The sequence below is a fragment of the Metopolophium dirhodum genome, chromosome 3 (genome assembly GCF_019925205.1).
Source record: "Metopolophium dirhodum isolate CAU chromosome 3, ASM1992520v1, whole genome shotgun sequence".
NCBI lineage: Eukaryota > Metazoa > Arthropoda > Insecta > Hemiptera > Aphididae > Metopolophium > Metopolophium dirhodum.
In genome coordinates, this window is record NC_083562.1 from 10,768,821 (window position 1) to 10,783,006 (window position 14,186).

Consider the following 14,186-nt stretch of genomic DNA (forward strand, 5'->3'; position numbering starts at 1 on the left):
AACGTTATAGCTTTGATTTGAAATTATTAATGGATTGAAATCTAATACGCAATCATACTTTTTTACTACAAAAAGCCATTTGAATGTTTTTCTGGATCTTTCTTTAGTGTATAACACATAATTATATGACTAATTGTGTAACTAAAAAATATCATGTCTGGTTATAAGTACCTATACTATTTTATGTACTGAAACTTTCAAACTATATAGGATTAATTATTAAAATTAAAGCATACGAATGTATAATAGACAATAATGCCATATCCAGTGTCTATCTAGTTTTTTTATGCAATACTTCTCAAGTTCGAAATATTTCAATAAAAATAGTTCTAATTTTTTATCAATGTTATATAGATATTTAGTTATTACTTTATTATCATTATATCGTTGTTTGATGGAAAAATCACATATTTCGACAGTACCTACATTAAATAAATCAACTACCGCGTCGTCAATGTTGTGTTGAAAATATTATTTGAATACTATTTAGTTAAACTTTATAGAAACATTTTCGTATGTGGATTCAGAGCAGATATTATAATGGTAATAGGTAATAATAATATGTGTATAAATTTATACCTAATACCTATATAACATTATATTTTAAAACACAAAGTTAAAATATTAAACCAATATTACACTGTTAAAATTACTGATAATATATTATGTATTTTACTATTTTTAAAACATAATGTTACACTGTTTTGTTTTAAGTATAATATGAAATTTGTTTTGATTTCAAGTTTTTATTCACAATTTTTATTCAATATTTACCATATCCGTAATTCGATACAAAACAGTTATTTACCCTGAGAAAACATGGGCACTTGTGTTAACTGATAAATAATCTACATTCTACAGTGAGATACACTGATTTTAAATAGGGCTTTGAATCTAACTTTAAAGGTTGATTATAACTTTTTTGTACACAAAAAACGAGATATTCTTCAAGATGGTGTTACTGTGTTTTGAAATACATACCCTACAAATCTATAAACGAATAAAAGTGCAGTATGTTTGGCAACTTATCACAAAAACTGATTTTTGTGGGACTCGTAAAAAATGGCTTGAAATTCTATAGGATAATTTTTTAGATTTGTTTAAATTCCCAATCATAATCAATAAGATGAAATTGTTGTCACCTATTGAAACGTAACACTAAACATATCTATATACTATTAAGTTATGATAGTCTTATAGATGCCGGATAACCTTGAACTGGTCAGGTTATTCTTATACACAACATTGAAAATATAAATTTAAGTTACTGATTTATTTGGAAAAATAACCTTTAAAATAATTAAGCCATTAATACTACCCAAAAATGTAATAACCCACACACAATTCAGCTCGAGGAGTCAGGACAAATCATTCTACAGTGCATCAAATGCATAGACTTACCAACAAAATACAAACCTCATATTAAAAAATAAGGAATACTATCTCGGAGTTTTTCTAGACGTGGCCCAAGCATTTGATAAAGTTTGGCATGATGGTCTTCTCTAAAAATAAAATGTATTCTTTCCAGCATATTACTATCTAATAATCTGATCTTATCTCTGCAATAGAACATTTCAAGTTCGACAAGGTAACTCAACATCTTCTTACTTCTCAATATCTTCCGGCGTTCCTCAAGGAATTTACTTGTCACCCGATTAATTTAATGTATTATACACATTAAATATTTCTACAGCAGTAACCTATGCTGACAATACAACTATACTGTCATCCACCTTAGGCCTCGTTCAAGCTTCAACCGATCTCCAAAATCACCTCGATTCAATAAACACCTGGGGACACAGGTAGAAAATTCTAATAAACCCCAAAAAATCTTTCCATGTACCTACTATTTAAATTTCAAAATTATAATACCAATAAATCTAAAACTTCTCTTAACTTCAATTTTAAGGTGTTGGGAAACCTACTACGTTTTAGATAAAATATCTGGGAATTATATTATATTTTACTGGATAAACGAGTAACGACTAACACGGGGTCCTCACCAAAAGTCTGAACGAAAAATACTTAACCTAATATGCCTTCACTTATTTATTAAGATCCAAACTATCAACTAACTCTGTACAAATCTTTACTGATGCCCAATTGGACTTATGGTATGCAAATTTGGGGTGCTATCTTCCAATCCATCACTTTCCGTTTAAAAGCCTTGCACCATGGATTAATTACCATTTGAAATGTCTATAAAACTATAATTAAAACATTTTAACGTTTTTATTTTATGGTTGAATAAAATTACTTAATATCAAATAATTATATTCCAATGAATACAAAGACAAATAAATCAACTACCTATTTTATAAACAATGTAAGTACAGCAAAATATCATAACCTAGCTCAAAAAAATAAAAATAAAACCATATTAATAGTAAAATACGTATAATGTTATTTTTGTATAAAAATAATTGATTTATGAATTTAAGAAACTATAATTTAGATTCAAAGCGGAGCGATGTATACTGTATTGGTTTTACAATGATGTATTTTATTTTTGAATGTCTGCGTCACCTTTGGGAACTAAAAACTAAAAATACTTCAATGCTCAACGTTGAAGGTGATTTCTGATAAAAATTGTATCTACGTATATCGTAGTTAGTACTTTTTAGAGATAAAATGAAAAAAATTCTGAGTACTTTTCAAAATAATTGTGGGAGCGGGGGAAAAACAGGCATTTTCACCAAATATTTATACTAGCCTTTTCTAGACATGATATAGTTTCAAAATATTTTGGCTCTTTGTGCTATGTTTGTAGACATTTAAAATGTATTACTTTATACGTTTTTTTTTCAATTTGAGAAAAAGCTTGAAAATGTAATACAAGATCCCGCCTAAGTTGTTTATACAGAAATTTTATTTCAAAATATAAAAATTCATTCGCTTAATTTTTATTTAATTAGCGTTTAAAGTTCAAATTTTAACATATATCGTTAAATTATTAATTAGTTTTGTTTTAAAATTATATAAAATTTTCAATTTTAATAATTAATTTTAAATAATTTTATTGATTATTTTCAAGGTTTAATGCATTCGCTTAATTTTTATTTAATTAGCGTTTAAAGTTCAAATTTTAACATATATCGTTAAATTATTAATTAGTTTTGTTTTAAAAATATATACAATTTTCAATTTTAATTTTTAATAACTAATTTTGATTAATTTTAAGCTAGTTATTCCTGGAACTTTTCACACCGTCCTAAGGTATGTCGGTACTAGGTGTTAACTTATAAATTAATAACAGATATACAATAATATCGCAGATATGAAATAATATTATAAAACTATTACAAAATATATGCGATTTGTTTATACCGAAGATTAACTCACCTACAAGGCTACAATACTTATTGGCTATTACTAATAGAAAAATAAATTACTAATAGCTATGTAAATAAAAATAAGTAATTTAGTCGTCATTCGTTTTATTTTGAATAGGTTTTAGGTACAACATCAGATGTCGTGGGGTGTATTTATTATTTTTAGCTGTGATACGAAATTTTTTCACATGTAAAAATTTGTGATTGCGATTTATTTTTCAACCTAATATTTATGATTTATTCATACTTTTTTGATCTCTAATATTTGTGTGGATGATAAAAGCAATAACCATCTATTGAATCCTAGGCTAAATTAACTTGATTAGCTATACTCGCTATAGTATGTTAAAAAATAACAAAATTATATACCTACATCAGCTCACTTTTAGCTTGCGTCATTTTAAGACGTTTTAGTTTGTAACAAGAAACTACTTCGTACCACTACAACTATGTGTGTGTGTGTATATTAGTGATAAAGTCTGATCAAGGCTTACAAGTTTACAGAATCAGTTATCCTTTGACCTAGTTATTTGCACGTTCTCAATCTGACAATATAATGTATTATACTCACACGAATGTTACATGCAAATGAACACCGAACGGCGGAAAACGTATTTCAGATAAACGTCGGCGTTCCGCTTCCTTAAATTTATCTATTCAAATAATTTACGTGGACATGTCAAAATTCCATTTTAATCGGTTTTTCATCTGTGGGGTGTAGAAAAAACCAAACTGTTTATTTATATTATTTATGTAGTTATCATTTATTATTTATAGTTTTGTGAAGATTTAAATTTTTTTTTTAAACTAAGTTATTTGAACTCGTCGAGGAAATGTGAAAAAAATAGGCTAATAAAAGGTTTCTGATTTTAATTGAACAGACGCGTTCTAAACTTAAGCTCCATTCGGGCTTATGTCACTAACACTGCACGTGAAATCATGTGTGGTAGTATGTGTAAATGTTTGTGAGGGCGCCGTGTTTTGAAGACGAGGGGGTACTTAAATAGAGAACAGCGCTGCGTCCAATTCGTTTATTTTCGCGTGCAAAGTTATATATATTTTTTCAAAAGTTAAGAAAAAAAAACTCGTTGTTTTCTATTAATTTAAAGTTTTTTGATATCATCGCGAGTATTGCTTTTAATGTAAAAACATCGCGCCACCACAGGCACCGCTGCAGACGGCCCCAGCGAAACGCGCGCTCGTAATATAATAATATTATACTATAAAATATATAGACGTGGACAACGGTTTACGGGGTGCATTCAACTCGGTATCATCCGCCCCTTTTCGGGTGGGAGCAATGACGTCACGGATTTGCGGGACATGACGTATGTTATATTGATCGCAGCAGCGGCGGCGTAGTCTAATATATAATATGTGTGTGTGTGTGTATAGGTATATTCACAGGGAGAGAGCCGCTGCCGCCGCGCGTAGTTTACTAACTTTGCACGGATATTTGTTTTTCAATTTTCCAGACATAGGTATTATTTTAACAGTTCAATTTACTCGACAGTGGATAACGCGACTCCGCCGTAGGGATGAAACAAAAAAAAAAATAAACCATTTCTTTGCGCAAGAACATATTTTCGTGTTATTTCGGCCGGTTTACACTGCGCAGCACTGAGGAGCAGCACCTATATCTTAACGATTATAATATTATTATTATTATGTACACATCATAACGATATCGCGAGCGCGCTCGTGTGCCACATATACTATCGAGGTAGAAAATACGAAAAAAACAACAGAATAAAAACACTCACCTCGCGTCTTGTACAAATATCGTATATTTTATGAAATTGTATTCTAACGAGCTTGTAAACGCGCGTATACACATAGACACCGAATTTACTCCGTTCAGCAAATCCGACGCCACCCGAATTACACATATACGACGTGTATGTTTATCTTGTTGTGTATTTCGTATAGTTATTACGATTTATATTTACTCACATTTTTATATTGTTGTATACATACACATAACACTATTATACAGCCGTAAAATGCGTAGGTACCTTCCTTCATATTATATACATACCTACTATACAGACGGTAACAAACGACGTGTTTACTCAACGCCAATATTTTCGGTCACGTGAAAACCTATAGATGTTTGTGTGCACGCGCTCGCTCGCACGATGTCGTCGTGTGTGTACGGAAAATATTTCATTCCGATCCGAACCACTGACAAGGAAAAATATTTATCCCACCGACATGAACGATATTATTGTGTGAACTATTATATTATTATTATGGCGGTGGTTGTGTGCTCGCGGAGACTATTAGTATCGCATTTATTCGAGTGAAAATGAGGCGCATTTAACGATTAGCACTTAGCGGGACGGAAAAAAAGACTCGGTCGTAAAAATTGTTACGACCTAATAACCCCTTTGGTATTATATCAGCTATAAAATATATATTTTACGATTTTAATATTACATACTTATACTGAGTTATACACGTATATTATGTACTCGACGTTATTTTTTCACGCGACACCACGTTTCCGGTCCGAACGGAACAATGTGTCATGTGATAACTATTAGCAGATAAACTATTAGTATTTATATTTTATCAACAAGATTGCAGTGGTATAATAATAAATAATAATATAATATTATGTTACTAAACATTGCGCACATCACGTCGTAATTGCTGTTTGATGGGTACTATATGATTGCATGAACATATTATTATCGTATAATTTTTATTTTATAGGTAAAACAAAAATAATAATATATTATGTACAATATGTGACCATAGGCCATAGTTCGTAAATCGTAAATAATAACGCGATTTTACATCGAATGCGCGTTCATAATATTTTAACATCAACCACGGCTAACATTGTACGAGTAATATTAATAGGTACGATTTAAATTTGTTTCGAATACGTATATATAGTAGGTATTGGTACGCAGTGGCGTTTTCAGGATTTTTCGTTGGGGGGTGATGTACAAATTAATTACAAATTGGCAATGTTGGTACGGCAAACGCTGAAATAGTGAAATATAATATTATAATATAATAGTATGCGCCTTTGGTCTGTTAACAAATATATAATATTATAATATGTGACTTTTCCATGCACCAGGCGCCTTTTGGTGGAAGTTTATTTTTTATTTTTACATAATATGCCGCCTATCTAGGACAGATGTAGAATATAAATATGGTTATGTGCGGACGGCGGCCGGCGGTAAGGGGTTAACTGCACCGGAGCGCAAAAAGCGCCACATACTCAATACTAGCGCTTTTATAAATAAAACAATAACCTTAAATATGACTTTATCTGTAGACTATCTCTAATGTATTCCAATAAAATATATATTTTTATATTTATTCTACATATACATAAATAGGTCTCGAAGTTATATTATTAGAGTTTACACGATTTAAATATTTAATAAATATTTATAACGTGTCGTACCTACTTACTGCGAGTACCTATATAAATATATAATATTATGTACAATGTATTTTCTCATTAATAAATACATTATAAGTACAGTGCTGAACGGTTTTTTTTTTATTTATTGTTAATGGTAAAGTACTAAAATCAACCCTAATGATCAAATAGTTGATTTTACTCGCTTAAATTTCAAATGTATCAATTTATTCATTAGTTATTTTCTCATAGTTTTGATATCAAATATTAACGTAGGTTTTTATTTACCCAGTATCAAATACATCATATTAAACAGTTTAGTTTTCGTTAATGGTTATTAAGGATAGTCTTTGATCTATTTTTTTAATAATGACTTTATAGTTGTATGTTTATCTAATATCATAGGTAATAGAACATTTTGGTCTAGTAATATATTAATATAAGGTAATTAGGTAGTATATAAGGTTATAAGGTTATAAGGTAATTACTAATTAGATATTGTATCATATAATAATTATACAACTATGATAAAATAACACATAATACCTACGTTAATACGTTACACAGTGTTGGTGGGCCGAACATTTGAATGCGATGATGAACTGACTACAATGCATGGTGTGATAATGTAGTTGAAAAACAATAAAATGTTATTCTATAGTTAATGACCACTTGAGGCACCCAGTCAATGTAATTTTGTCCACAAGAATACACTCTACCGGGGAATAATGATCCTGTCCCGTAGAATCAACCAAATGTGATCATTTTTTTTTGTTTTTGTTTTAACTAATATAGGGTAATATTCTACAGGTCACATTGATCTACATTTTTCGATATTTTAACCTAAAATGTAGGCACCAGGCCTTTGAAGTTATTATTAAAAAAAAAAAATATTGTAAACACCTATAAACGTGTTATTACAGGTGATATGGGTGTGCATATTGTGCCGGAAAAAACAAGAGCTTCTCAGCAAGTCTGGGGAATGGATCAACCACGGTATGGCGGCCGCGGGCGGCGACCCGTCCCGACGTTCCGAGGTGTCGTCGCCCTGTATGATGTCGGATAAGAGGCCCAAGCTCGAGAGGGCACACAGCGCAGTGGAGAAAGAGAACGTGCCACTGTTGCAGCGGTCCAATAGCCTCCTGCGGCGCCAATACTCCCAACAGGAGCCGTCCAGCCGGAAGGAGCAGGAACATGGACTGACTGACGAATACTATCGCACAGTGCGTCTTATAATTCATCGTTATTAAATATTATATTAATTATATTACCTGTATGTTATCGTTCCCCATGACTGGCCGAGTGCTTGGTTATTTTTAGAGTGGGCAGGGAAATTGGAAGTCAGGTTAGGTTGGACTGTTGTGGAGGGTTACATTTAGTCGAAGGACTATAAGCAAATACGTGGTTATGGTATAATATATTTGCGTCGTTGTTTAAAAAAATTAAATATATATAGACAACTACATATATTGTACAATATGGTAAGGCCTGGATTTCAATGCATATTTTGCATCTTTTTTTTAAAATGCTTGACATTGTTTTTTCAAACCTATACAGAATCGCGTTTTAAAGTATGTGAAATTCTATCAAATCTTGTTTTTTATATAAATTTATAACATTTTCCGTAGTTTTTGAAAATTAAGGGGCAGCTAACCTCTTCACCAGATGTCCAGATCTATGACCATCTCACACAAAGAAAAGAAATTGTGTTTTAAGGGCAAACTGTTACGTATGACAAGATAACGATTTTCAAAATGTGCCTTAAATAAATTGTAATATTTAAAGGCCATTAGGTATCATATTTTATCGTATTGAAATTAGAGGCAATAAATGTTAATTCGTACATACAATAGATAACTATATTATGTGATACACCTCTTTATTCATTATTGTAAAATAAGTCTAATAGCTAGATAAAAACGTCGTTTGCATTAAAACAATACGTGTAGTGTTCTGAGTAGCGGAACGGTATATACAGCTGCACTGCAGAGTGCTGCAAGTGCTATTCTTGAGACGGATAAAAAATAAATAAAAAAACTGGCATACAACTATATCGACGATTATGCCACGGGCTTAAGTCTGCATCGGAATAGTTAAATGCACGTTAAATGTTAAGTGCACAAGCGACAAACCGCTATCGGTGTCGACCATGTCCTGTGCTGCTGCAGAGTAATCAATATTATATAATATACACTGTATTGGCGTATATATACGGTCAATCTAGGTAGAAAATTAATTGTTGGATTGAGATGCATTTGTATTTGGTTCGAAGAGTCCGTAGGTTTTAGAATTATACGCATTATTAACTGGCACTTATGTTCTATAAATTAGTTAAAATATTAACAGTGTTAATATTTCATAACCATTCGAATAGTTAGTTATAGGTACTATAATAATGTCTGACTTTTAGATCCAACATTCGCTCGACTATGTAATTTATTATATATGATATTATTGTACACGCCGTGCGAAGTAATTAACAGCCTAAATTTATTTTCTAAGCCAATTTTTATAATTGTGAAAATACTGCCATACATAGTTTGACAAGCGCTTTTATATTGTTAGTGTTTTACTATTTTTAAGGTTTATCATATTTTAATGACCTATATTCTTAATTTCGCACAATGGCATATTTGAGAGGGGGGATATTTTTCTAAAATATTTTATGTATAATGTTTATATGCGTGTAAATATGTTTAATCAAGCAATAGTATTTTCTTATTATATGGCAACTATAATGTCTACGCTCTTGGCCAGTTTTCTTCAATTTTAATGTTAATTGATAAAAACAATACAAATTCAATATTTATATTTTTGCATTTAAAACAAAAAGTACTTTGCTTCCTATTATAAATAAATTATTACACGAATTGTCATTAAATAAACTGAAAACGTTGAAGACGTTGATGATAAAAAATATCAAATGTTGTTGTTTAAATCGACCAGTAAAATAAAATTATCGTTGCCAGTTAAATGGATTAGCTTTTATCAGGACAAACACACTTCGGTTCTAGTGACGGCCGTCATAGGCATAACAATTTATTTTTAGGCTCTAAACAGTCTAAACTCATACATCCCTCCTCTCCCCACTTTATCGCACTCATCTATAGAGTGCCGAGCATGACCAGCAATCGCCTGTATAATAACTTAAACGTTGACCGTTTCAGGGCCATGACGATTACTATCGTGGCGGTCAGCTGGAAGGGGTGTCGCACAGGACCGGAACCGGCAACCAGTCGTCCAGGTCTTCGCACCACCAGCCCCCGCTGCACCAATTTGGTCCTGCTGTGGTGGACTGTAAACAGTCGATGATGGGGGGTCGTGGAGGTCCTGGTCCCGTGCCGGTGCGCAAGCACAAAAGGCCCGGGAACACGATGCCCCCCGAACGGCTACACCAGCAGCACCAACAGCACCAGCACCAGCATCAGCACCAACGCATCAGCTTTTCCAGCTCTGAGGAGGAAGAGCTGCGGTCCACGTCTGAGTGCACCAGCTGTGACGAGCATGAAAGCGAAAAAGGTAAGACGTTCGTCGATCGCGCAAACTCATGTGTACCAATAATCATAATGTTATGTTATAGTCACACGCGTGTTATGTATTTATATAATTATATTATATAAAGTATATGTTCTGTTTAACCAGTCACACTATAAAAACCCTTTTGTCAGTAACAAATTGTTGTGATTTTTTTATGAAAAAAATACTATTTTATATATTTTGAACTATTTAAAGTATCTGTAACACAAAAAATCTATTTTTTTATATTTTTTCTAAATGGACAATCAATATATTTTTAATCTAAAGGAGGAAACTTACGGTTCTAAAATTATAGATGTATAAATATCGAAAGAAGTTTTCGCAGAAGTGTTTATAGTTTAGATATTAATTTAGTCTGATCTTTATCGATGCAATATTACCTCCGATTATAAAATTTAAAATGTATAGGTTATTGTTAAAAAACGTATAGACCTAAAAAGTAGCAAAAATTATAATATTATTTCTGAAAAAATGTATCATTGTACAAATTTAAAAAATATTGTATTTCTTTTTTAAATAATGATTATTGACACGAATAATATTAGTGTGTCTAGTTAAATGGAACACTCTTATATAGTATTATTATAATACACACAGTGTATACCATGCATACTGACTGCCGAGTACAAAGTCGTCAGTAACGCATGCGTATAACTGCGGACACTTCTTTGGCGCGTAAATTCGTAAACGTCATAGGTTACACCAATATATTTAATATATTATGGTACGCATAATTAGGTATTTCGATGTGCGGTTTAAGTCTTTTCCAGATTTTGAATTTTTTTTTAGAAATACTCCCGTACCCATTTTTGGAAGATTAACTTTTTGAATTTTTACAATTATCGTTATTCGTTTATTCTTCGATAACCCCCACCCTCCTCCTCATCATCACGTCAATACTCTACATTTCTTCAATGCGAACAAGTTTGGAGTAGGCGGGGATGCGGTGCGAATGTAATTCGTCGCAAACACTATAGTAATGTTATTGATTGAACTGACGTACAGGTGACGCAGAGAGTAATGCGGGAGAAGACCAGACTTATAAACATTCAATGACATTATCATCGGTAGGTTTTGGCATTTGTAAAGACCATTTTTTATTTTTCATTTTTTTTTTGTATTCAATAACGATTTTTCTACATCGTTGTGTTCAATTTTTGTTTTTGTGATTTTATTACCTACTTTTATTTTTTGTTTTGGTGTTGGATGAGATTGTTTTGTTTAATTTTGTGTTTTTTTAAATTTTGATTTTTTTTCTTTATGGCGTTACCCAGCAAACATGCATGCGTCGTGACACTCTTTGACCCTCTTGACATTAAACATATTTGTGTTTTATTTATTGCGCTCTATTATTATGGTTGGGGCTCTTGAGTCTGGGCGGTTTGAGGTTAGGGATGACATTGTGTTGTCATTTAGCAATTTACCGCAAGATGGGTACCATTAATGGACCGAGGCGAAAGAAAACTGTGCGGTTCGACCACCGAAACCATCAAACAACACAACAAACATCCAAAGACTCCGGATTTGACACCGGCAGTTCGATATTCACGTCCAATGACGACCCAATATACCTCGGCGACATTAAGGTACTAAAATGCGTTAAGCATCGAATTAAAACATAAAAACAAAATAACACAATAAAGTAGAATTGTTTTTAAAGGCCAAATTGAAAAGCCTTTATTTCATAGGTACAATGTACATGTATGATATATATTATATATATTATTATAGTATAGTAATGCCGGGCTGCATAAATAATTACTAAACATTTATTTACTTAATAGTGAACTAATTAACATTAATAGCAGGCCACAATTGTTGGTCTATTATTACATTTTAGTGAACATTAAATGTTTAATATAATACATTTTTATGCAATTTGGTATAAGTCCACTTGTCGATTACTAGTTTGCTAACATTCTTAAAATGTTGAAAATCAAACTTTCACCATGTCGAAATAGTTGTATACGATTGATTTGTAACACCAATATGAACACGCTCATGAATCATGACACACAATAAAAGTTCATATCCGCTGTTCGGGAAAATCGTTTGAAATTTTAATATAGTTAAAATTATGTTTTCCGATCATTATACCACTAGGTTCTAAATTAATAGTGTAAAAACTAGTAAAAAATATTAATGTAATTCGTTATTACTGAGTGGAATTCAACTGATTTTTTTGAATATGAAATGATATTGTTTCTGTCTGTTATTACATTTATAACTAATTGAATACGATTTTTCTTCGAAATATTAAGTTGTACTTAAATATAGATTTTTAATGTATAATTAATTGAGTTAGTAAATATTATAGATTAGTATTTAATATATTTTATAAGCAATTTTAGTTATTATTATACAATTTAGTTTTATTGTTATATATTTTGTATATATTATATAATATTATAATATATTTTATAATCGGCATATGACGTGTAAGAAGTAAAAATTACATTTATATTATTTAAAATGTTAAAATAGTCCCCTAGATAGATATTATCTATACTTGTTTAAGTTATTTGTATCAGGAAAATTAAATTCTTATCTCAAAAATGTCACATAATTTCAAACGCAAATTTAAGGTTTTTAAATAATAATACAATTTACTTATCCCTTTATAAAACCAATTGTAATAAGAAGGTAAAACAGAAATGATAAGAGTATAACAGGAATTTCTTTCATAAAATTCAGTATAAAATTGTATCTATTTTTATTACAATATTACCTATATCAACTGATAATTAGTAAGTTTTATTTAAAAACATTATAATATAATATACATCAAGACAAATTATATGAAATATCGATTGAATTTTATTATATACATAGGAGCCACATACAATTTTTACACACTGCTAACTGCTTTTTTGAATGTACATTATTATTTATTATATTTTGCATGTGTATTGTGTATGTATTATTCTTTCTTTAGTTGAGCATGTTCTTTTTAAAAAAAATATTATTGGGTAGAGTAGTTTAATGATTTAAATGATAATTATACATTATAGAACTTGATGAAACATAATATCTAATTGTAACAAAACATTACTGAGGTATACTTTATATCATGGTATTAATGCTAAAGGTTTTATGGACCTATTATAATAATATTATGTATTTATGAAGTTAAAAAACAATTCAATTTTAATATTTTCCTATATTTTTAACGAATGGAACAAATATCTAAAAATAGAAATGAATACCAAATCTATTGATGTATACTTTTTCTGAACCGTGATTATTTTTTCTAGTTATTTTTGCATATAGATTACTAGTTAGTGGTTTGTCTTTCTAATCAGCCCATTAATTTGATAAATTTTCATTTAGTCGTTTTAAGGATTGGGTATTTACCTATTATTAATTTACGATTTCAACAAAATGTTGTTTAATTTCTTTGTTCTTAATATTGATACCCAATGCCATTTTAAAATACATATGTATATAATATACAATGAGCAATATTAGTTAGTAAATTGTTTTTTTAATTTATTATAAAAGACTAACAGATTCTTCCGCTCGCTATCCAGCTACTATCGTGGAAGGGTAATAACACTAACGACTGATTCGTCGCACTCCACTCATGTACGTTGCCAACGATTAACTGTTTATAAAATGATTGAACGAACAAATATTGATGGATTTACCTGTTTCTTTGACCCTCGATCGTGGGTCTTCATTTCGATTAAAATAACAGATTTTTTTTCACCAACTGGAAAAAAATTGAGGCAATTCATACTTGTTAGTTGAAGTTGGGATTTTCTTAACATAATAAACACAAATACAAGCACACACAAACACATCTAATTCACTATACCAATAAATTAAAAAAAATAAAATAATTTTACATATAAAAACAAAAAAATCAGTGCTATGTTAAGTTACGATTAGATAGGATCTTACGCATGCAGCCGACACGTCGGGGCTAATGC

General features: G+C 30.7%; 1 protein-coding gene across 11 annotated transcripts in view; it reads left to right on the forward strand.

Moving 5' to 3' along the window:
• Window positions 1-14,186, forward strand: part of LOC132940817 (regulating synaptic membrane exocytosis protein 2) — a 31,378-nt gene that overhangs the window by 3,888 nt on the left and 13,304 nt on the right. For 9 of the 11 annotated variants that reach the window (XM_061008586.1, XM_061008587.1, XM_061008589.1 and 6 more), the window contains exons 3-5: window positions 7,641-7,940; window positions 9,885-10,236; window positions 11,671-11,840. In XM_061008586.1, the coding sequence (XP_060864569.1) occupies window positions 7,641-7,940; window positions 9,885-10,236; window positions 11,671-11,840 (822 nt within the window). Of the gene's footprint in view, window positions 1-7,640; window positions 7,941-9,884; window positions 10,237-11,259; window positions 11,322-11,670; window positions 11,841-14,186 lie in introns of all 11 variants that reach the window. The other 2 variants (XM_061008595.1, XM_061008596.1) reach the window with 2 other exon arrangements.